The following is a 21,890-nucleotide window of genomic DNA, read 5'->3' on the forward strand; positions in this document are numbered from 1 at the left end:
TGTGCTCTCCATGGATAGCTCAATCATTTGAGTGAATATTTACAGACTTGGGACTGTTTAAGGCAGATGAGTGACATAGAAGGAAGAAAATCATTACTGAAGAATATATTCTTGTCCCAGAAATATAAACCTCAGTGTCAGCATGTGGGTGTCTGCATATGTTGATTCCTTTGAGCATGCCACTTTTGTATGTCAGTGTTTCCAAATTGTTAGCAAAACCCAAGTTCAGTCTTCAGTTACCCCTCTGTGGTAACTATGAAAATTGAAGCAAAGCTTCAGTTGTCAAACATTTTATTTTTTATTTTCAACTACAACTTCTGTAGGAATCACAAGCGTCAGCAGGTGCTGCTCATTTTCTTTGTTATATTCAATAGAATATTCAATACATTTTTAACTGTGGTTTGCAGTAAGATGTTGATTATTATACTCTTGTAACTGTTAAGAATTGCATTAATGTATGAGACTTAGGATTATCAGTTTCCTAATACTATTAGGGAAAAATCACTCCTTCACAGGATTCTTTCCCCTGCCTGGTGATGGCATATTGCAGTAATTAAGATAATGTATTTTTTTTATCAGCACTTTGTTGGTCTGATTTGTTCCATCCTACTTGTGGTTGATGGCAGATACAGAAAATTCAACTTAATAAATTAACTTTGAGATTTTCTTCTGATTAATTAGTGAAGTTGTCTAGCACCATTTAAGTTGAAAGTAACCTCTGCAAACAGGATTGCATACTGATAACCTTAATGAATGCCAGCTTGGAAAACAACAGTGTTTAAAGCATCAATTTCCAAAGTTTTGCTTTTTCTATTTGGACAAAGTATAGTGATTTATTTTGTCGTACTGTTTACCTTTTTTATTAAATTACCCTTAATAAGTAGGCTGCCTTTACTGTTTTGTCAGCTTTTTTGTGTGTGTCTGATGGCTTTCACCTACAGGAAGATATTTTTCTATCACTTTTTGTTCAAAAGGAAGCCTGGTGAGCTGTTGAGTGGGTGTTTTGAAAGCATCTTTACTGACAGTCTCCAGTTATCCCAGGCATCCCAAGATGATGTCCTCTTACAAAAATGCAGGTTTGACCAGCTGCTGCTTTGCTTCTGGGTGCTGATAAATGGATTCTGTGTTTTCCCCTGGCAGAAGTCAGGACAGGGATGATTAACAGCCTGTCCCAGCTCTGCATCCAGCCATGGAATGGGAGCCTGCTGTGGTGGGTGCTGGACAAACATCCAGTGGCCTTCCTCCACCTCTGGCCATGACATAGGACTTCTTGAGTTAAAGATCTCATTGAAAATAGGTGGTATTTCTGAGCCCCTGTTGTTAGAATGCAAAGGGAAAAGTCTTCCTTTCTGATGAGATGATTTTGGAGTAGTTTCTTATACTCAGAGCCTGACATTTTATATGTTACAGGTACAAGATGGCAGATGGGGGAATCAATTTGGTATGGCATGAGGGACTCCTTGTCCAAGCAGTGATTGTTTTTAGGCAGCAAAAGAGTTAAGTGTGGTTGTAGCTGGAGTTCACATGAGGTGTCCTGCTGGTAGCTAAGCAATGAGCTTTCCTAAACTGTTGTGGGAGTGACCTCTGACTAATCCCTGGATACATCAGTTGCAGAGTGCTGGCTCATCTCTGTGCTCCTCTGGAGTGCAATCTGTCATGTGCTGACCTCAGTTTTCCTCATTCGTGTTGGGAGATGTTGCTGACAATTAATTATCTTTTCACCTTTTTACATTTTTACAGTCAAGAGCTGTGTTTCCTGGATGTAATCATAATGACAAGTGGTGCATTTTGTTAATTAATTAAAAAAGAAAAAAATAGTACCTCTTCTGATTACGAGAGTGTTGCAGAATGTTTTTACCAAGCTGTTGTTGAAGAGAAACAAAGATGCTTAAGAACATGGGCTGTTTTGGAGTGGTTGAGTTTGCAGCTGGAACAGACTCATGAGAATTCAGGTTGTGAATAACAATATTATTCATCTTTGCTTTGCATGTTTGATGAGCAGATGCCAAAGTTACTTTGGGAGAGAGAAGAGATCAGCATCATTGCTTCCATTCTATAAGTTGGAGCAGACATGGGGATTGGGAGGGCAGCTTTGGTGAGTTCACCAAGGTGGCAAAAGCAGAGCTTTGAGCTCCTGAATCAGAAATCCTGGTCCTGTGTCTGGTGACTTGGTGACACCAGCTTGACAATGAAATGTGTAAGAATAGAGTGTGTAACTGACAGTGGAGTTCAGTTCAATGCTCTCAGTGTACAAAATGAGCAAATGAGCTGCATTTTTCAAGCCCTCATTTCCTGCAGCATTAAGGGGTCTCTGTGCTAGGTAACATCTATAAACTCATAATAAATAAATAATAAATATTCCTAATAACATTTGCTTTCACTGAGGGTTTCATGTCTTCCCAGGCACTTTACAAGCCCTACCACAGCCTGTCTCCTCTAATACTGGAGTCTCAGTTTCTGCTTGTGTAGAAGACAAAGCAGAGGTGCTGTGGAGGCACTTTACAAGTCCTACCACAGCCTGTCTCCTCTAAGACTGCTGAAGTCTCAGTTTCTGCTTGTGTAGAAGACAAAGCAGAGGTGCTGTGGCCAGGCCTGGATCAGCCCATAGCTGGTCCCAGGCACTGAGGTTCATGTCACTGCCCCTCTGCTCAGAGCATCCTCTTTTCTCCAGCAGCTAAAGATGTTAGTGAGAAATGCTGTTAGACTTAAAAAAACAAGTTAAACTGGAAATATATTTAGAAATGAGATTAAAGAACGTGGTTTATTGGGCTGATGTTTCATGCTTATTAAAAATGAATGGTTTTACAAAGACTTAATTAAGAATTAACTGCTTAGTCAGGAGCAATTGTTGTGACTCAAGGTTGCAGCTGAAGAATTCTCTGAATTGTTAATGTGTGGTGTCTGTGAAGACTGGGATGTGTCAGGCCAGAGCATGTTAGATCCAGGTGGTCAGAATAAACCAATGGATGCAGCATGTGAAGGTGGAGCAGACACAGAAATGTGGCTGCTGTCGTGTGCTGGCTTCTGGGGCAAAGCATTTGTAACTCACTTTTTCTTTTGTGTTCTTTTGCTCTTTGCCCATCATGTCACTACAGAATGGTTCAGAGCACTTCAGTCTCTGTAATCATCCTTGGTGCTTGCCTAGCACTTTACACCCTCTGGATGTTTTACATGTGTTGTGAATCCACAGACAAGCCCTTGGAGGGTGGAAAAAATGAATTCTCTGTGTCAGGCTGCACCTTTTGGGATGTGCCAGTGCGGGGGAATTTGGGGCTTTGGCACTGGGAGCGCCGCGGTAGCGTGGCTCTGCAGGGGAAGGGGCTGTGCCTGCTGCTCACACAGCCCTGCAAGAGCACACTTGGGAAATCAAGGGTGAGGGTAGTAGGGGTGAGGGCAGAGCTCTTACCAGCTCTGCCTGGTTGCAGGGAAGGTGCCCTCCCTGCTCAGCAGCTGCAGAGAAAATGGCAGGGTGTGCTTGTGCAGCATGAGCTTGGAGCAGCTGGAAAGTAAGAGGACAAAGCAGGGGAGCTTTCCCATTCTAAGGGGGCCACTAGCCAAATCCAGAATTTATTTAAGGCTGTGGAGAACTTTGAGATTTAAATAGTTTATTCAGAAGGTTGGTGAAGGGCAAGATGTTGCCTCCTGCCCTCGATGTGAGAGGTGCCAGGAAGGCAGCCCAGAGCTGGCTGCTGCTTTCCATCAGTCCAAGAGCATTAGAAAACTGCTGAATGAATTCTTGTTTGTTTATTTATTTATCGACCAGTTAAATTACTTCTGTTTGAAAAGCAAATCCTGGGTTTGTAGAGTTGCCAGGTTTTATAATGGCTTCTAGCAGATGCTGCATGCCCTGGGCTGAGTTTCAAAGGCCTTTGCACTGAAGGAGTGCAGCTGAGCATGCACAGCCTTGTTTGCTGCCACACAACACTGCCCTTAGGCAAAGGTGAAGCTAAATATATTGCACTGACTCTGTTAAACCTCAATCCTTGTATCACTCCAAAACTACATTGTGTGCTGAAAAGAGAAGAGTGTCCTGGAAAAAAAAATGCAGCTATGGTTTGGTTTCAAGTTTACAATCAGTGGTAATTTTAGGAAACGCCATTTATTTCAGCATTTATTGAAATCAGACATATTTAGTGAGCCTTCAGAGGAGTTATGCAAAACCTTACTCATCATACACCAAGGATTTGTCTTTCTGGTGCTTTATCCATTGCCTGCATTCATCAGCTATGCATCCTCTTTCCTGCCTTGGGAGATGCCAGTCCCTGGACACAGGGCTCCCTTTAGCCTGCTGGGGCTGGGAAGGTCCTTCCTAAATTTCTTAATGTGTTAATCAAACTTCTTTCTGTGAAGCTCACAAAACATTCAATACTGCAGAGAACTCTTGGCTGTGTATTGATACCTGGTGAAATCTGCTGGGTTTCACAAGAAAAGAGTTCAATTTTTTTTTCTGTGTGTAATTATTCCAAGACTGAATGAGCTGTTTGGAATATGTGGAGTATTAGATGTATTTTTCTATTCTTTGATTCCTATAACAGCAGTACGTCTAAGTTACTTGGGAACACCAATAAATAACACATAAAAAGTTACAGTGATATTTAGCAGTTTCACACTGATTTATTTTAAGTGCATTGGGTAAACTTCATTTATTTTGGCTTTGTTACCAGTGCCTCATGGTGAGGGAAATGATCATTATTAAACAGTTTTTTTTAGTTGTGCTGTCAAAGATCTGTGAATGTTCTGACTGTAGATACTACAGGTTATTTTGGTCATATGCTGTCACAAATATACAATGGGGATGCTGAGAGATTGATTGCAAAAATAGGATGTTTACTTTGGTCAGAGTTTTGTTTATACTGCTGGAGACACTAAATCATGTCAGCTGCATATGTGTACATGTATCCTTGAGAGGTTTGGAAATGCTTTAAGGTGTAAAACATGAAACATAGCTTAAACAGTGTTTTTGCGGGTCCTTTGGGTCCTCTGTGTCTCTCAGAGAAGCTGCAGCTGATGAAAGAGCAGCAAGATTTCAAAGCTGCCAGCATTTCAGAGCAACTCCTGTCTGACCTTTAAGCAATGTAGTTTTTCAGTTATTTTCTTGGGTTGGGTTTCCTGCTGCCATAATTCAGCTGTAGGATGGCAAAGCACTGAATTCCTTTTCTCTCTTTGATGGGTGTGATGCACACTGAGGTTGGTGGTACTTGTGTGTGTGTGCTGAGAACAGGATCTCTCGCAAATTATCCCTGAGTCACAGGTTCCTTCCCTGGCAGTTTATGTCAGGTGTTTTGATCGTTGAAAATTCAGTGTTTTGAAAATGTAAAGCAGTTTCAGGCTTACAAGTCTATCCTATCACCACAGAACTGCAGTAGAAGAGCAGTACTGAGATAAAGAAGACCAAACTCTCACTGCTAGATTAAATTAAAGCTATTTATTGTGTACTTGCATTTAAGCAGTAGGGGATTTTCATTTTTAAAGATAACTGCATCAGGTCTTTAGCAACAGTTTCTGCTGTTTTGAGTTAAATAGAAATGAAATTATCATATGCAATGGGGTTGATGCTCTTGCCCATAACATAACCCTGTTATTCCAAAAGAAGAGAATAAAGCAGTAGCAACTGCACAAGGGGAAGAAAAAAAAAGGAGAAAACAAAGAAAAGCCAGGAGATTTTATTAATTAACCTTTTAGCAGTGAGGCAGTGAGGAGAGAAGATGTCCTGGAGGTGGTGGCCTTAAAAACATCAGCACCTTGGCAGTGTCCTCAAGGTTAACAAACATAAATGATTTGGGATCAAAGACAACCTAAGTACTAATGTTCTTCTCATTAAATTGCCCTGTTATTTGCTTTCTTCTTTATGTATTAAGAATATTGCGCTCTGATCTTTTCTGCCAAGCTCATCTGTGTTATGACATGGAGACCATTCAGCTTTGAAGTAGTTCATCACAGCAAGCATTTCAAAGTCCACAACAGAATCTTTCCAAATCAGCTGTTAATGACACAATTTTTCCAGGGAGAGATGCTGGTAGCTTGGCTATGAATGGATTGATAGGAGTATTGAGGTTGATGTCAATGATTTCTGTGCTCCTTTTGTTGTCAGTAATTCTGTCTTCCTTTTGTTTTCCCAGGTTGATGTTTGTGTGGGGAATGTGCTTATCTACATGTATTTAACATTATTTGCTGAGGAGTCATGAGTCTGAAAGCCAAGATCAAGTGATGCATCCAGTGCATCAGTCATAGGAAGCAAAAAAAGCCAAAAAAAGTGTTGTGCTTTGATGGTTCAATCAAATAGCTTTGGCCTTCTTTAATCCTCTCTGAAATGCTTGTTGAGAGAGAGGTTTTTAACTTTTAGTTTTTCTGCTTCAGAGAGAGATTATCAGTTGGTACAGAGGAAGAAGGTAAACAGATATCTGTAAGGATTTTTTAGTCTGTATGCCTTGATTATCCTGATCTGTTTGGATAGTTTGCTGTGGAAGTGATGACTTGGATGCAGTAAGCTGGTTTGCTTTTTGTGGGAAGCAGCTTAAGTGGGTGCAATTTTAAATGAAAATAGCTTGAAAATTATTTGAAAATAGTTTGAAAAAAACATTAGCAACTTTGATGTTTCAATTCTTGCACTGGTTTTTCTCTTTTTTTGCCTCAATTTTTCCTTTGGTCAACTGAAATTGTTACAAGCTGCCCTGGCTAGTGACAGCTGTCAATGGCTGGTCAGTGTTGCTGTAGCACTCTGTACAAATTGGAGGTGCCCAGTGAGTCTTGCTCTTGCTCCCAATATATCTGACAGCTGTGCCCTCACAAGAGGAGCAGTTCCTCCACACTGAGCTCTTCTGAAAGCATCTACCATACATTTTTATAAAATACAAAATTTAAAGTAGCCAGTGCTATTAAAAGTGCTATTAAAAAGATATATCCTCAACAAAGGGTTTTTCACCCCTTGAGAACAAGGTGATATTTTTTAAACCACTTGCTGGTTTCTTGTGTGTTGTCATTTCCTTCACAATCTGCAAAACCCTTTTCTGTATGTGAGATATCTCAAGACAGTTTGCAGCACTCTTTCTTCCTCAGTGCTGAACCTTCTTTGAGCAGCAACTGTCTTCAGTGTTAAATTTTGCAGTGTTTATTCAAAGCATGAGAAGCCCCTGTTGCTGTGTAGGCTGTAATCTCAAGCTTCCAGGAACTAGGTAAAACTACATCTTTTCAGCTTTGGCTCTCTGACAGTGAATTTCCTCATAAACATATTGCCTGTCAACAAAATTTTGTAGATAAAGTGAAGTTGTCTTTAAAAGTTACCAGCCTATGCAGAAATGGTTCTGCATTATTTTTTGTGATAGAGAATGCCTTGAATTGCCAGTTAGGTATTGCATAGTGTGTCCTCAGTCTTGTATTTATCAAGAAATAGCTGTTAACCTCCCATGATTCCTAAAGTATAGGCCTGAGAGAATTTATACAGAAGAGGTCTGGACCAAATCCTCTGCTTTGCAAGCAACCTCATCCTGTCATTTCACATTTCAGCTCGTGAAGTGTCTAGGCCTGTCACCTTCAAATGGCACTTCTAATGTAGATTTGTCATTTCTTTATTCTTCCGCTGTTCAGAAGCAGCAGAAGCTGAATGTGATCCTGAACATAATGTGGTGTTTCCATGAGTGGTAAATTGCTCCCAGTCAAACTGTTTCAGTCTTATCTTTTCAAGATAATTTGGCTTAATATTGCATCACAGTGATGTAGTTCTGTGTGCTAGGATCTGATTGCTGTCTGCCTTTGGGGAAAGAGGGCTCCTCCACCTCTCATCTCCCAGATTGCTTTTCCTCATTTCTGTTTGCAAAAGCATAATTTAAAATGTTCCCTCCATTCAGAAGTAATCTTAATTTTAAAATCATCTATTTACGTGTTTTAAGCAGAGAAAAAATTGCAGGAAGATGAAGTATTGCATAAAAAGTGGCATCTGGCTGCAAAGAGGTGTCACACATAAAGCTGTTGCCCTACTTACTTGTTTCATTGGCTGAAAATTATAATTATAGCTTTTTTTTCCTGACTGGTGACATGTTAAGTACTCAAAATGTCAGGTCAAAGGTCAGGGGCTAATGATTTAACTAAAAATAACTCTAAAGGTGTAGTATATATCTGAGAAAGAACTTGAGTGGTGTCACTTTTGTTTTCTGGGGATTTTCTCCTTTGTTTTGGTCTTTTAAATTTTGTTTTTAGCACAGCCTGGTTATGAAAATTTCATTTGACATGAACAGAGGCTATACCTGCTTATACCAAATCATAAAAAAAAAATTCTCACTACATTTCACATACACCATCCAAGGGGCTTTGATGGTGGTTTACTTGTTACTTTCCTTTTAAATGTGGTGGGGTTTTTTTCTTTAAAGTTTTATGCTGTCAAAGAGCTTTGTGCTGAGCTGGCACAGCTGCCTGGCAGGACCACTCACCTCCTCCAGGACTGTGTGGCAGGGTGTCCATAAGCCAAGCCCTGCCCGGGCTGTGGCACTCAGAGCCTGTCCCCTGCTGCTGTTTGGGCTGTGACTCTGCCCTTTCCCCTGCCCGTGCCCACTGTGATCTGGGGTGTGTTGTTGTGTTTTCCTTGCTCTCTGGCAAGAAGCACAGTGATAATATGCTAGAGGATGGGCACTGCAGTGTGTTAAAGCAGAACAATGGATTAATGTACTGGGGGAGACAAGAGCAGCCCTGAGCGTGGATGGAGTGCTGCAGACACTGAGGGAGCCTTTGTTTGCAGGGTGGCTGCTGCAGACACACAAAGTCCCTGCAGAAGGGACAGCAGCAATGCTTGCAGCTCACACAGAGCAAACCCTCTCTTCTCTAGGCCAGTGTATGCAATGTGGATGTGTGTGTGTACTTAGGAATGAAATAATGGATCCCTTATTCCTGGCACATGAGTGTGTGAAAAGGAGTAGTCTTTGTATCTTGTGACATGGGGGAAAGAAACTCTGGCTAATTAGCAACAGTATTGTTAAGGAGAAATTATTTCAAACTCATTTTTTCATTACTGTCTTTGTAAAAGTGGAACTCCTGATAAAAGACTAAGGACTGCAAAACCAGTGTGTGTTTTCCATGCTCCCACACGTGTCCTTCAGCAATGTGACAGAATGAGGCACCTTTATTTCCATGTCTTTTCTTGGCAAAACAGCTTGGTTTTTATTGACAGTTTTGTCAGAAGTCTGTTTTGTCAGAAGTCTGAGTGAGTTTGCATTCCTTGGTTTTCTGAAAGCTTTTTGTACTTTGGGAACTAAAAAGCCTTAACCATCAGAGGATCCATTTCATAGAGCTTCCTCAGTCTTCATATGTTTAATGATATTTAATACATGAAACGGCTGGTGATCTACAAATGACAAGCTTGTTATGTTGTTGCCTATCTCCTGTGTTAGGCAGTCCCTGCAATCAGACCAGAAATCTCATATTTTCAAATGGCATGGGGTTTTCTTTTTTCTATTTCCAAGAGCACAGGAGGAAAAAAGAGAGAATGGTGCCAATCCTGTGAAGAAGTGGTTGGTTTTGACTCACTGCAGGAACTGTCTGTGGGAGAGGAAAATTGTTTGTTACCAGTTGTCCCATTTAGACGTGCATTTTTAGGCATTTACTTGGATTTCTCCTGCCTCCTGCTGCTGCTCTACTTGAGCAGGGGGATCCATAAAACTGCTGTAGGCTCTCTCCCACACACCTCTGTCTACCATGAGTGAACTCTGCGAGGGGGAATGGCGAAGAAATGAGAGTGTTTCTTCTTCATTTTCCAGCTGGAAATCTTTATTTTTACTGCAAACCATCCCAGGCACACAGACCTCCCTGCAGATTCTGCAGAGAGGCTTGATGGCCACTGTCACACGAGGTCTCATCAGAGGGAGGGATGATCCCTGTGGCCAAGGCTGGCATCTGGCAGTGGGTCTGTGAGACCTGCACTGCACAGCCTGGGTTATCAGCTGAACTCTTCTGCCTTCCCCTGACTGTCAGCTTGCTGTGCCTGAATGTGAGAGCTGTGCTGCAGTCATTCACACCTATTGCATGTGTTACATGGAAGTTGAGAACATAAAATTAGGTTGCTTTGATCTTCTTAACGCTTTGCTATTAAATTTAAAGGAGCGTTCAGCCATTCCAAGTAAATTCTTTTTACCAAAATGTGGAATATCTGCCTCAACTGGTACTTTAATTTGTTAGACAGATACTGCCTTGGCTCTCCCAGGGATGGGTGACAGAGGCTCCTTCAGCCTGTGGCTTTGAGCAGCACAAAGTGGTGCTGGAGCTGTGCTCTTATCTGAGGGCTTGGCATTGTTCTTGCAGAATGAGACCTTGAGAATTGCAGCAGAGTCTGTAATTAATTGTTACCCAGAGCCTGTGCCCACAGGCGATTAACTGGGCCTAACTCAGCAGTTACTGTGGGAACTTGTCCAGTTTATAGTGCCCCAATATCTGTGGGACTTAAACTGGCTTGCTTTGGCAGCAGAGGTCAGCTGGTGTGGATGATGTTAGTGCTGCTGCCCACAGAACCAGCCCTGCCCAGGGAGAACAGCAGCTCCATCAGAGACCTCAGCAAACCAGGGCAAGACCAAATGGATGTGATGAGAATGGTGCTCAACCCCAGGGTGGGAGAGCTGGTCACTGTTCTTCGGCCAGGTGGGAATGCCTGGCCAGGCACCCAGGGTGTCTGAGGTACCTCTGCGGTTATCACAGGCATTGACATCATCCTGGGAGAGAGGAAGGGAGGAGGAGGAGCTCTTGCCTCTGGGGCCAGAGGGGCCATGCTGAGGGACATGCACACAGTCCTGTCCATCTGGGGCTGGTTCTGTGTTGGGATACCAATGTGCTCCTAAGCATGACACGTAACATCAACGTGAGACAAAACCAGCTTTTGGCTAAGGTGGACAGGCCAAAGACAGAGAAGGAACTCATGTAATTTATACGTGTTTGAAAAATAGCTTCATTATTTCATCAGCAGGGGTTTTTCTATCATCCCAGAAACAGAATCCAGATCTCTGCCAGGCCTTTAGGCTACAGAAACCATAGGAAGCTTTTCCATGCATATGTCTTTGATTTCCCTGCACAGCAGTTCCTGATGCCAGTGGCAGGCCCTGCGGACTGTCACTGTGCTGCCTGAACATGGAGGTGCCTGAAATGTCATTCACAGCTCCTGTGCTGTAAGGACAGCCTGGTCTGTACCTTGGCTATGCTCTCCGTGTTCCAGACCCAGCTCTGTAAAGCTTTGGGGGAAAGTTTTATTCCTCCTTTTGCTTTTTTTCACGTTAGTATATAAAATAGGATTAAGCTTACCCAACTCATAGGCAATGTTAATTTCTGCGTTATTTTGTAGTGTGTTGTTTACTCGTATAGTTGGCTTTATACACAGAATTCTCTGTGAGTTGAGAGAAAATTGTTTTAGGACCAAATGGAAATCATACTTTTTTATAAGAGAAGATTTTTTTCCACAACAAAGGGACTGTCTTCACTCCAAAGCTGCTACCTCTGTCCTGAACAGCCATGCTTGAATTTTTCAGATTCAGAACAATTCTGGGATAAGCTGGTGATTAGAGCAGAGTGATAAAAGGTTTCTGTGGCTGACTCTGCTGTTGATTTCTCCCTCTGTAAGATGGCATTCCTGATCTTTACCAATGACCACTGACAATTTGGTGGAGCCCTGTCCCACAGACTCTGGGTAGAAGCAGCTGCAGAAGCGTGCAGTGAATAGCAGTGGCAGATGCTTTGCTGCACCAGGTTCTCTAAGGAGCTCTGCCACAGGCCTGCCCCAGCACACCCATCCTGGAGGAGCATCCTGCTGGCAGGAGTCCCGCCAGGCAGCTGAGTGCCTCCTGTCTGCCACCTGCCCTCACCTTGTGCTGAGCTGCTCACACTCAGGGTGGAGGGGTGGTTGCCAGGCTGGGGACACAGAAAAGAAGTGTCAGAACAGCTGGGAATTCACATGTTTGTGTTTCAGAGATGAGAGGAACCAGTCCATCATTGTCAGTGGGGAGTCTGGAGCTGGGAAGACTGTCTCTGCTAAGTATGCCATGAGGTACTTTGCCACGGTCAGTGGGTCTGCCAGTGAAGCCAACGTGGAGGAGAAGGTCTTGGCCTCCAACCCCATCATGGAGGTAAGAGAGCTGCTGCACCAAACCTCACCCTCCAGCTGCAGTCATTGCTGGGACAAACATTCAACAGAGAGAGCAATCCATACTTCCTAAAAACATTTATAAATATACCTTAAGATTTTGTGTTTAATCCATTTACGAGGAGTTGCTTTAGGCATCATTTATGAGAGACTGGGAGAAGTTGGGAGGTAATGTTTCTATATTAATGTATTTCACGTAAAGTAATTTTAGTGTGAATACTGCTTTAAGTCTCTTAAAGTGTCTTTAAGTCTCTTCAACGTTCTAACTGGTAGTTTCCAGACTGCTGGCCAAATGCAATTGGAGAAGACTGGTTTTGTGTGTATCCAAAGAGGATAAAACTGTTGGTCTTACCCACCAAATATGTACATCACACAGTAGATTGTACTCTGAAAGGAAGTAAAGCAAATGTTAAATTTTAGGAAATAAAATTTAGGAAATAAAAGAAAAGAGAGACTGAGGAAACAAAGGTGCATGGGATGCACACCATTTCTTTCAGAGGAAAAAAACATATCAGAAGACATAATATTGCTGTAATTAGCTCAGACTCATGTTTCAGTTCTGGAAATTGTTGTAACCAACTGTAGTCAAGTCCCAAGGCTTTGGAGGGCAGGTGCTGGCAATAGACTTCGAGAGGACGTGTACAATTCCTCCTGCTTCAGGGTCTCTGTTCTCTGAGAAGCTCAGGAGACACTAATTCTGATGTCACAGCCAAGCAGAAAAGATTTCTTAGACTTATCTGAATTGTTTCTCATGTCTTTGCCTACATATGTAGATTCAAGTTGTGGCTGAAGTTAAGGAACTATGTTAAGAAATGATTCATCAGAGAGGAAGTCTTGGGGGAATTTCTGGAGGGAAGTAACTCTGTCCATAGGCACACACGTACTGATGCCTTGGTGGATGTTGGACATCTCTCTGCAGAGTGAAAGATCATGAGCAAATAGAGTGCATGCAGTGAAATGTGAAATGCAAAATGGTGCCATTGTTTTTTTCCTCAGGTATTTTAAAAAATGAACTGTGTTTTATTCCTCCTTTCCTCCTGGCATGAGGAGTTCATGATACCCAAACTATAGCTGCCCCATCACAGTTGTGTGTGTCTGTCACAAGGTAATTGTGCCTGGTTTGTGGTGCTGTGTGCTGTTTGGAAATTCCTTCTGTGGGGTGAAACAAGCTGTGCTGTGCTGGGCAGTGGCTTATCCAGATGTCCAGCCATGGGAGGAGGCCCAGGAGCTGCAGCTGCCCTGGGGAGCAGTGGCAGGGTGCAGGCTGAGCCCCAGGGGACACCTGGCAGTGCTGCAGTGCTTGCAGGAGGTGCCACATCCCACCCTGATCCCCGTGTGTGGCTGATGGGAGCGGTGCTGAGCCCCCTGCCCTGCCCTGGCAGCAGGACAGTGGCCTCAGCCTGCCACTGACAGCCCTGCTGAGAGCCTCTCAGGACAGGCTGGGGCTGGGTGTTTGCAACACAAACTCTGCAGCTTTCCCTGCACCACTTCTTCTGTTTATCTCGAAGCATAAAGCAAACATCCTCCTCTCAGTCCTTGGGCCCCTCCTCCCAGTCAATGACCATCAGCTCACCACTAATTATGATTTAATTTCCAAAAGCAAGGAGGTTTCAATTGAGGACCAAAAGAGCTTCCCATCTATACCTTTTTTCATTCACTAAAAATCAGTGGTGGTGATTTATTTTTATTTTCTAGGGATAACAATTTTGTGAACATGGGTATATCTAAATATATATTTCAGTTGCCTTAAAGATTTTTATAATTGGACATAAGTTATCTTTTTAACTTCCAACACTTGAACTTTAAATTACCTTTAGATTGAGTGTTGTAAAATCTGATGTTGAGACAGACTCTTATGATAGCATAATTAATGTTTTGAATTCTTCAGTTGATTAATCAGTAGAAACACAAATTAACCCATATATTTGAGGAAGAAAATGAGTACTTCATTTTAGAAACTGGAAACTCCTCATTTGCTGAGCTGACTGTAAAATCTTAGGAGTAGAAGGTAATTTAATTTTTAAATTTCTGTTTGGACAACCTAAACATTGGTGTTTTATGAGCTACCATCACATTATTTTAGCCTACTAAATACTCAGTAATGTCAAGAGGTAGCTGTACATTTTTGGCAGCTATTTAAATGACTACTTTTGTAGTCAATAACTATATACAGTTTTCCTATTGCAAATGTGGAAATCAGTAAGTCTTAAAACATGTTTGTATGTCATTTCCTGCCTCTCATTCTTTGTTACCCTCTATAGCTATGCAAATACTACTGCTTTGTATGTATTCAGGCAAGCAGTCTGATAATCCCAAAGATTTTCTGTTTTTATCAGTAATACCTTTCAAAGGAATAATTGGTTTCTGAAATATCATAGCATTGTATTGCTACCACGACCAACAAAGTATATCACACTAGCAATCATTTTCTTCTTTCAAAAAACTGCAAGAGTGCAGTTAGAGTACAATCAGTTTGGATGAATTTGGTGTTTCTTAGAAGTGCAGAGGTGCAGTTTGTTCCTAGATCCTTTGCAGCAGCTGTCCATCTGATGCCCACTTTGACGTCTGCTGTTGGCTGTACGTGCTGCTGCTGCTCTCGTGGGTTTCTGGCAGTCTAATCCCACTTGCCAGGCTGGACCAGCTGGCACTGACCCATTCACTGCTTGCAGATTTGGGATACTCAGCAGTGCTGCTTGCTCTCATTTGTTTTTCTCAAGTTTATTTCAGTTCAGAGTTCCAGTGGATGGCTGAGAAATTTGGGTACAAATGCAGTGGTGCACTTAGGGCTTAGTGACACACACAGTGATGAGGGGCAGTGTGCTGCATCTCAGATATTCCAAATGCCATTCCTTTTGATACAGAGATACCTTTAGGAATGTTTTAGAAGGTGAGTTGCTGTATGATGTCTAAAACATGGTCTGATTGAGAAGAGAAAATGCTTTTGTTTGGAGTTCAGCGTGCTGTGATTTGCATGCCTTGATTCTGATGTGTCCAGCTGGTACCTGTTGTTGTGAACCCTAATGCTGAGGAGGTAAGGCAGAATTGCACCATGTAGGATCCACAGTCATTATTTGCCCTGGGCATCCCAGGACACGTAATACAGAGGAAATGCACAAGGTATGGTTTGCTGTGTGGAGCTGTATTGAATTAATCTGAGAAGGTTCAGCATCCAGGGCTGTCTCTGGGGCAGTAACCAGGCTGCTGTGGAAGAGGTTCAGTTTCACATGACATGAGTCAGTTCATATTACTTTTTAGATTAGGCTTAGCCACACAGTAAATATTTTTAAATATTATATTTGCAGAAATAGTTTGGAAATGTGGTGATTAGGGAGTAATAGTAATGATCAGGCAGAACAGAGTGGGCTGTGGGTTTATAATAGGTAGAATTTCAAAAGTTGCAAGTACTATAGATGTATGTGTACACCTACACATATAAATATATCCAGGTGAAATAATTCTTATAGTTTTACTAAGTCTTTGAAAGAAATCTGTATGTGAGCTTTCTGTTAGACTCTTTATTGCAGTTTTACTAAGTCTTTGAAAGAAATCTATGTGTATGTGAGCTTTCTGTTAGACTCTTTATTTCCTTTTGAATGACTTCAAAGAACAATAAAGGATTTTTAGCTGTAGAATTAGACCATGTGGAAGTGAATTGCTAGGAATATCAGCTCCCAGTCTTGCATTAATGTTAAAAAATTAACTGTATTTTGATGTAACTTGTTGACCAGGCAGAGACTCCTCTTCATTAGATTTTTGGCTATTTTTAAACCAGGACACGTTTAATGTTGTTAAGTGTTTATGAGCCATGTAGCTGATTAAATAGATGTGATAATTTCTACAAGCTGTTTAACCTTTACAATATTCCCTTTTTCCAGTCTATTGGAAATGCCAAAACCACCAGGAATGACAACAGCAGTCGCTTTGGCAAATACATTGAAATTGGTTTTGATAAGAGGTATCGAATCATTGGTGCTAACATGAGAACTTACCTCTTGGAAAAGTCAAGAGTGGTGTTTCAGGTAAATCTGATGTCATCTCTTCATTTTTATGCCATACTTGAACCAATCCAGTGTCCCACACTTCCTCTCCATCTTTGTCTGCCTTACAGTCTAGAGCTCAGTAAAAATGGGCTTGTCCTTGACTGGCTGCCTAAAGATATAAAAATAATAATTATGGTTTGTACCATGTGGGAATGTTGCATGAAGAGCTGCTGTATATTTTAGAAGTAAGAGACAGTTATAGCACATGGTTTAGCTGGAAGAGAGTATTTTTCATTTCTTTTTGGTTTGAAGGTATGGAATTTAGAGTGCTTAAGTTCAGAATTATGGTGTTGGTCATGAGTCATCACCTTCTGAGCTGTGTTTGTCCTTTATTTTAAAATTCAAGCTTTGCCTTGGCAAGGAAGACACTCCTTTTACCAGATTACTATAAATGCTGAGGCAAATACTGTTAGTTATTTTTGGAAAATGAAAAACTTCTGAGTATGATCATTTCACTCACCTACAGAATCCTGATCTATAATTAATAGTAATCTACAGTTCTGAAAAGTGAAACCATACTTTTTTAAAAATGAAAATGTCTGCATGCTTCTTGCTGTTGAAAATGGATTAAATTAACCAAGAAGGAAGAGAGAGATGCTGATTTATCTTCCTTTTTTCCATGTGGTTTCTCTGCTCTTAATGTATTGCTAGAGAAAGCATTATACATAGTAATTCATTTCTGCTTGTGGTTGTTTCTGCCACTTGTTAAGTGGTGAAAAATAACAAATTCCTTTCTTTTTAAAGGCAGAAGAGGAGAGAAATTACCACATCTTTTACCAGCTTTGTGCCTCTGCAGCATTGCCCGAGTTTAAAACTCTACGATTAGGTATGACATTCACTGTGTTGTGTGACTGTAGGGACAGCAGCATCTCTGAGCTTTTTGAGCCAAAGAACCAACAGAAGAATTGATGGCTTTTAAATACTAAATTTTTAAACCTTTAAGTACTAAAGTGTATTGAGAATAACTAAAATGATAGACCTTGGACATTGTGGTTTTCTGATAAAACAAAGATTTGTTTATTCAGCAGACTCTAATACACTGCAGTTGCAATCAATTGGACTTACTATGTCCTGGAGGGTGAAATTATTTTCTCTTAGTTCTTTAAAACCTTTTTTCCATTGTTCCAGCCACTAGAGAATTTTACCCTTTCTGGTATAAGTGTCTGAACAGCTTATTTTGCATCTGCCTACTTTTACTTGGGCTGTTAGCAACAATTACTTTACATTCTCTGCTAACCTGGTGATCAAAATCTTTTCTTTAATCAAATTAAAATGTTGATAGAATAAAGATTTCTCATTTGACAGGAGTTGGTGCTTTGTAAAGGAAAAGCATGATGATGACCTTAGACAGACAATCAAGTCATCATTTTAAAAGCTCAGTATAAATTGCAGTGCTTGAGTGTATTTTTATAAGTCAAAATCATGGTAGGAAAGCTGCACAGCCTGTGCTGGTTTCTGAAATACTGTTCTGGTTTTAGAGTGTTTCTCTGCTCTTCTGCACCACCCTGGCACATTTAGGATTCACATCTGCTAACACAGGAAAGAAAGGAACTGATGTAATTATAACTGAAGAAGCCATTTAGCAGACTCCTCTTTCAGCATTCTTGGAACCTTAGCAGATCAGGAGAAAAGGAGTCTGTTAGTGCAGCTGGAAGCATGGCCAGTGAAACCGCAGGAATTTACCCAGGAGAGCTGCAGGTCTCCCAGTGGAGCCCAGTGCTGTCCCCAGGGCAGTATGAAACTCTCTCTTCTCCACTCGACTTCTGAGCCTGAATAGAGCTCAGATATTCATAAGGCTGAGCCAGGCCATCAATTAGAAAAGAGAAGAAAATGGGCAAAATGTAATATCCTGATGTAGTAATAGCATAGTAATATCTGTCACATAATTCTAAAGTGCTGCTGCTCTCAACTCTGTGGCTACTCTGTAGGTGGTTGGCTCAGGCTTGGAGAGCAACTGCTTCCAAAGTGATTATTCCACAATAATGCAAGTCTGAAGCAAGGTTAGGTAGAGAAAATGCTTGAGGACCTACTGTGGGAACCAGGTAGCTTAAAGAATCCTTACTTGCACAGTTAAATCTTGAAAAAAATGCTCTTTAGAATAAGTGGGTCTTACAAGCCAGAAGGTGAAAATGTACATGTGTCAGATCATGGATTCTGCCAAGAGCAACTTCATTGTGACGCAGCTTTACAGATGTGCTGTGAATTTCTGCATCAATGTGTGTAAAATATGTATTTTTTATTATTACAGGGAATGCAAATTACTTTCACTATACAAAGCAAGGTGGAAGTCCTGTGATTGATGGTGTTGATGATGCTAAGGAAATGGTGAACACCAGGCAGGCCTGCACTTTGCTAGGTAATTGGTAAATCACAGTCATATCCTAAATCTGTTACACTAACAAGTGTTTTCTATATTATTTGTGTGTATTATTTTCATACTCTGTTGTGTTTAAAACCAGGAGATAGTTTAGTTTGATAAACTTTGGGACTGAGATACTTGTATTGCATGGAAAAGATATTTAAATTGTAGTAGAATTATAAATCTAAGAGGAGGGCACATTATGTGAACATAAATGGTGGATTCCCTTGGTGTAACATATACAGTGCTGGAGGTCACTGACAAAGCACTTTGAAACAGCAAATTAAATGATTCATTTTAATGGATTTTTGTCTCATCTGGTTGTAAAACGTTTTTGATAGAAGTGGAGCCAATTAGTGCTGTCAAATGTCAAAGTCACACACAGCAGTCACTGTTCTTCTCTCCTTAACAAATTTTTCATCAACTGCAGCTCTCTCCATTCAAAACATTTTATTCATCCTTTTCCAGGGATTAGTGATTCCTACCAGATGGGAATTTTTCGGATCCTTGCTGGCATCCTTCACTTGGGTAACGTGGAGTTTGCATCTCGGGATTCTGACAGCTGCACTGTTCCTGTGAGTAGCAGATGAGCTGAAGGTTTGAACTCTGACAGGTCTCCCTTCTGCTTGTTTGGAGGGACCTCTTCTGAAAAAGAGTGAAATGGAAATGGGTTTATTTCTAATTTGCTAACATTTTCACAGTTTTTTTCAGATAGGTTCAACTCTTCTCAGTTCAGAGGCTTTAGACAGTGCTCTCTGTATTATAACATTGGTATACAATTATAGCTGTAATTGATCTGTCCTAGAAAAGTCTAGTAGGCAGGCTAGCTTTGAAGTCCTGAGCAGCTGTCTAGATCTTTATATTCCTGCATGAATATCTTTCCTGCACACAGTAAATGCTTTGCCAGATGGGTTTTTTTTTGGTATGAAGTGCCAGAATGCCCTAAATAATTGCAAAATAAATGCCTCTGGGATGCTTAGACATGAGCATAGGATATACAGATATGATTTGTGACTCAACCAAGTGTCATGGTTTTATCAGTTCTTTTTTGCCTTGGAGATCAGTAACAAGGACTGAATAGTCTCATCTGAAAAACCCTTCTCATTGGTGAGGGCCCAGGGTTTTTACCCATATTCTGGAGATGAGAAACAAAACAGTTCTGGCTGGTCTATTCTTTGGATTCAGAGTGACCAGTTTCTCCTTCTGCCTCTCTTTGAATGTCTACTGCTGGTCTGCCCAGCTGTCAACTTTCTCTCTTTTGCAATAGCAGCAACACTTGCAGAGTTTTTTTCTTTTCTCACTATCAGTCCCTTTCTCAGGAATCTGCAGTGGCAGTTTCTGGAGCTGAGGCAGCAGGTCCTTCGTGGGGCCAGAGGTGTTTAGTGTTACTGCCCTGACACCACCTGCCCGTGGGTCTAACAACTGCTTTGAAACCACAGCAGTAATCTGGCTCCTTGGTGGCTTATAAAGGTTTTCACTACAAAGAAAGCTCATTTAATGATAACAGGTAGAAAGCTGATGAGCCCCAGGACATGAGGAGTTTGCCTGTCTTGTGATGAGCATCTCCAGTGCAGGAATCCCCCACTGGCTGAGCTGGTAAAAAGCTGCAGGTTCCTGTGTGACCCTGTCCTGGCCTGACAACACCTGGCAGGCCGTGGTGGATGTGTGCTCAGGAGCACCATTGCCTGTTCTCTGGCAGTGCCATGTCACCCCAGAGCCCTGGCCATGCACACTGCTCTGCTGTGATGGAGCAGTGGTGCTGCAGAGTGCTCAGCAAAGGGCTCCCTATGCTGCTGTGGCAATAAATCAGTTTGTTTAATGTCAGCTGGAGCAACCCTAATGTGACACTCTTTTGTGCAGTGTTCATAAGTATTATTACTTTATTGTTGTCTTCCAAGCCAGTAAAACATGCTCAGTTAATTAGATTTTGGAGGTGTAGCTGCATGGGCCCTGTATGCTGTAAGAACTAGAAAAAGCCCCAGAGAAGTCACAAGGATGTGGAAATATTTAAAGCTGATGTACCCTGAAGCTGTAGGACATGTGGTGACAGTCCTGTGCCATCTGTCCTTGTCAAGACAGTGCTTGTCAGTGTGCTGCTGAGCCACCAGGTGCAGCAGGAGCGTGATGAGGAAGTGCTGTTAGGAGAGCTCCTGAGGAGGAAAGACCTGTCTGTCCTCCTCTATTTAGAGTGATCAGTTTGCATGTTAGTCACTAAGTGTGGGATCTTATTGAGTGGTAGATGCACTGCACTGATCTTTGTGCAGAAGCCTTATGTACCCATCTCAACATGCAAGCCTCGCTGGTTGATTTTACCCAGTTAAACAAAGCTCAGCTTTTTTCTCTTGTACACTTCAATGTGAGAGCTAGAGAACATCATTAGTGTGCTGCAATCTCTTAGTGTTTGTCTCCAGAAATCACTGAGAAAACACTTTAAGTAGAGACCAGAGCACTGGAGCCCTTCCACACTTGTTTCTTGGCTCAGGCTGCGTTGCCTCCTTGCCCATCACTCCCTGCCACAGCTGTGTGTGAGCAGTCAAGAGCCCCTCTCAGGAGCTCTGTCCATTTGGCCTGACACAGGTGTAAGAATTCAAAATGCAAGTTTTCCAGAGAAGCCAGATGATTCATTTTTCTGAAGGTGGCAGGTTCCCTGTGTGTGAAGCCTTTTGGTGAACATGTATAGTACAATAAATGCCTTTCAGGAAGATTATTCACTAATTCACTTCAGCGATGTGATTGTGTTAAGTGGGTGGGGAAATTGCTGCATTTCGAAGGAGGAAGAGCTGAGGAAGCTGCTGTTGCTGCTTGTTGTGGGATAACTGCAGGCAGGCAGTTCTGTTGGCATGATTGTATGTTTGCTGTGGGTAATACTGTTATCAATATATTCTAAAGAGCCTGTTTTTGTTAGCCCAAGCATGAGCCCCTCACCATCTTCTGTGACCTCATGGGTGTGGAGTATGAGGAGATGGCCCACTGGCTTTGCCATAGGAAGCTCGCCACTGCCACTGAAACGTACATCAAGCCAATTTCCAAACTTCACGCCATCAACGCCAGAGATGCACTTGCCAAACATATCTATGCTAACCTCTTCAACTGGATTGTAGATCATGTGAACAAAGCCCTTCATGCCACTGTCAAACAGCATTCTTTCATCGGGGTGTTGGACATCTATGGGTGAGTTTTTGTCAGAGATGTGATACTCTTACATAAGTATCTGACTGCAAAGCAACCTTGTCTTTATCATCTAGCACTGCATGGGTTACACAAAAACTCCCAAACCTTAGCAGCTGCTTATTCCAGCTGAAGGAAGTAGGTGTTTGGTTTTGACACACTAAGATCTTTGTCATGACTTCAGCATTTATAGTAGGATTTCAGATTTTTTGCTGTT

General features: G+C 41.7%; 1 protein-coding gene across 1 annotated transcript in view; it reads left to right on the top strand.

Annotated features, from left to right (window-relative positions):
* The window catches only part of MYO5A (myosin VA), an 87,317-nt gene that overhangs the window by 19,668 nt on the left and 45,759 nt on the right, over positions 1 to 21,890 (top strand). The window contains 6 exon segments of the mRNA XM_039722992.1: positions 11,933 to 12,089; positions 15,982 to 16,125; positions 16,891 to 16,972; positions 18,395 to 18,502; positions 18,974 to 19,080; positions 21,411 to 21,676. Of these exon segments, the coding sequence (XP_039578926.1) occupies positions 11,933 to 12,089; positions 15,982 to 16,125; positions 16,891 to 16,972; positions 18,395 to 18,502; positions 18,974 to 19,080; positions 21,411 to 21,676 (864 nt within the window).

This window comes from Passer montanus, unplaced genomic scaffold, assembly GCF_014805655.1.
Source record: "Passer montanus isolate IOZ18808 unplaced genomic scaffold, ASM1480565v1 scaffold5, whole genome shotgun sequence".
NCBI lineage: Eukaryota > Metazoa > Chordata > Aves > Passeriformes > Passeridae > Passer > Passer montanus.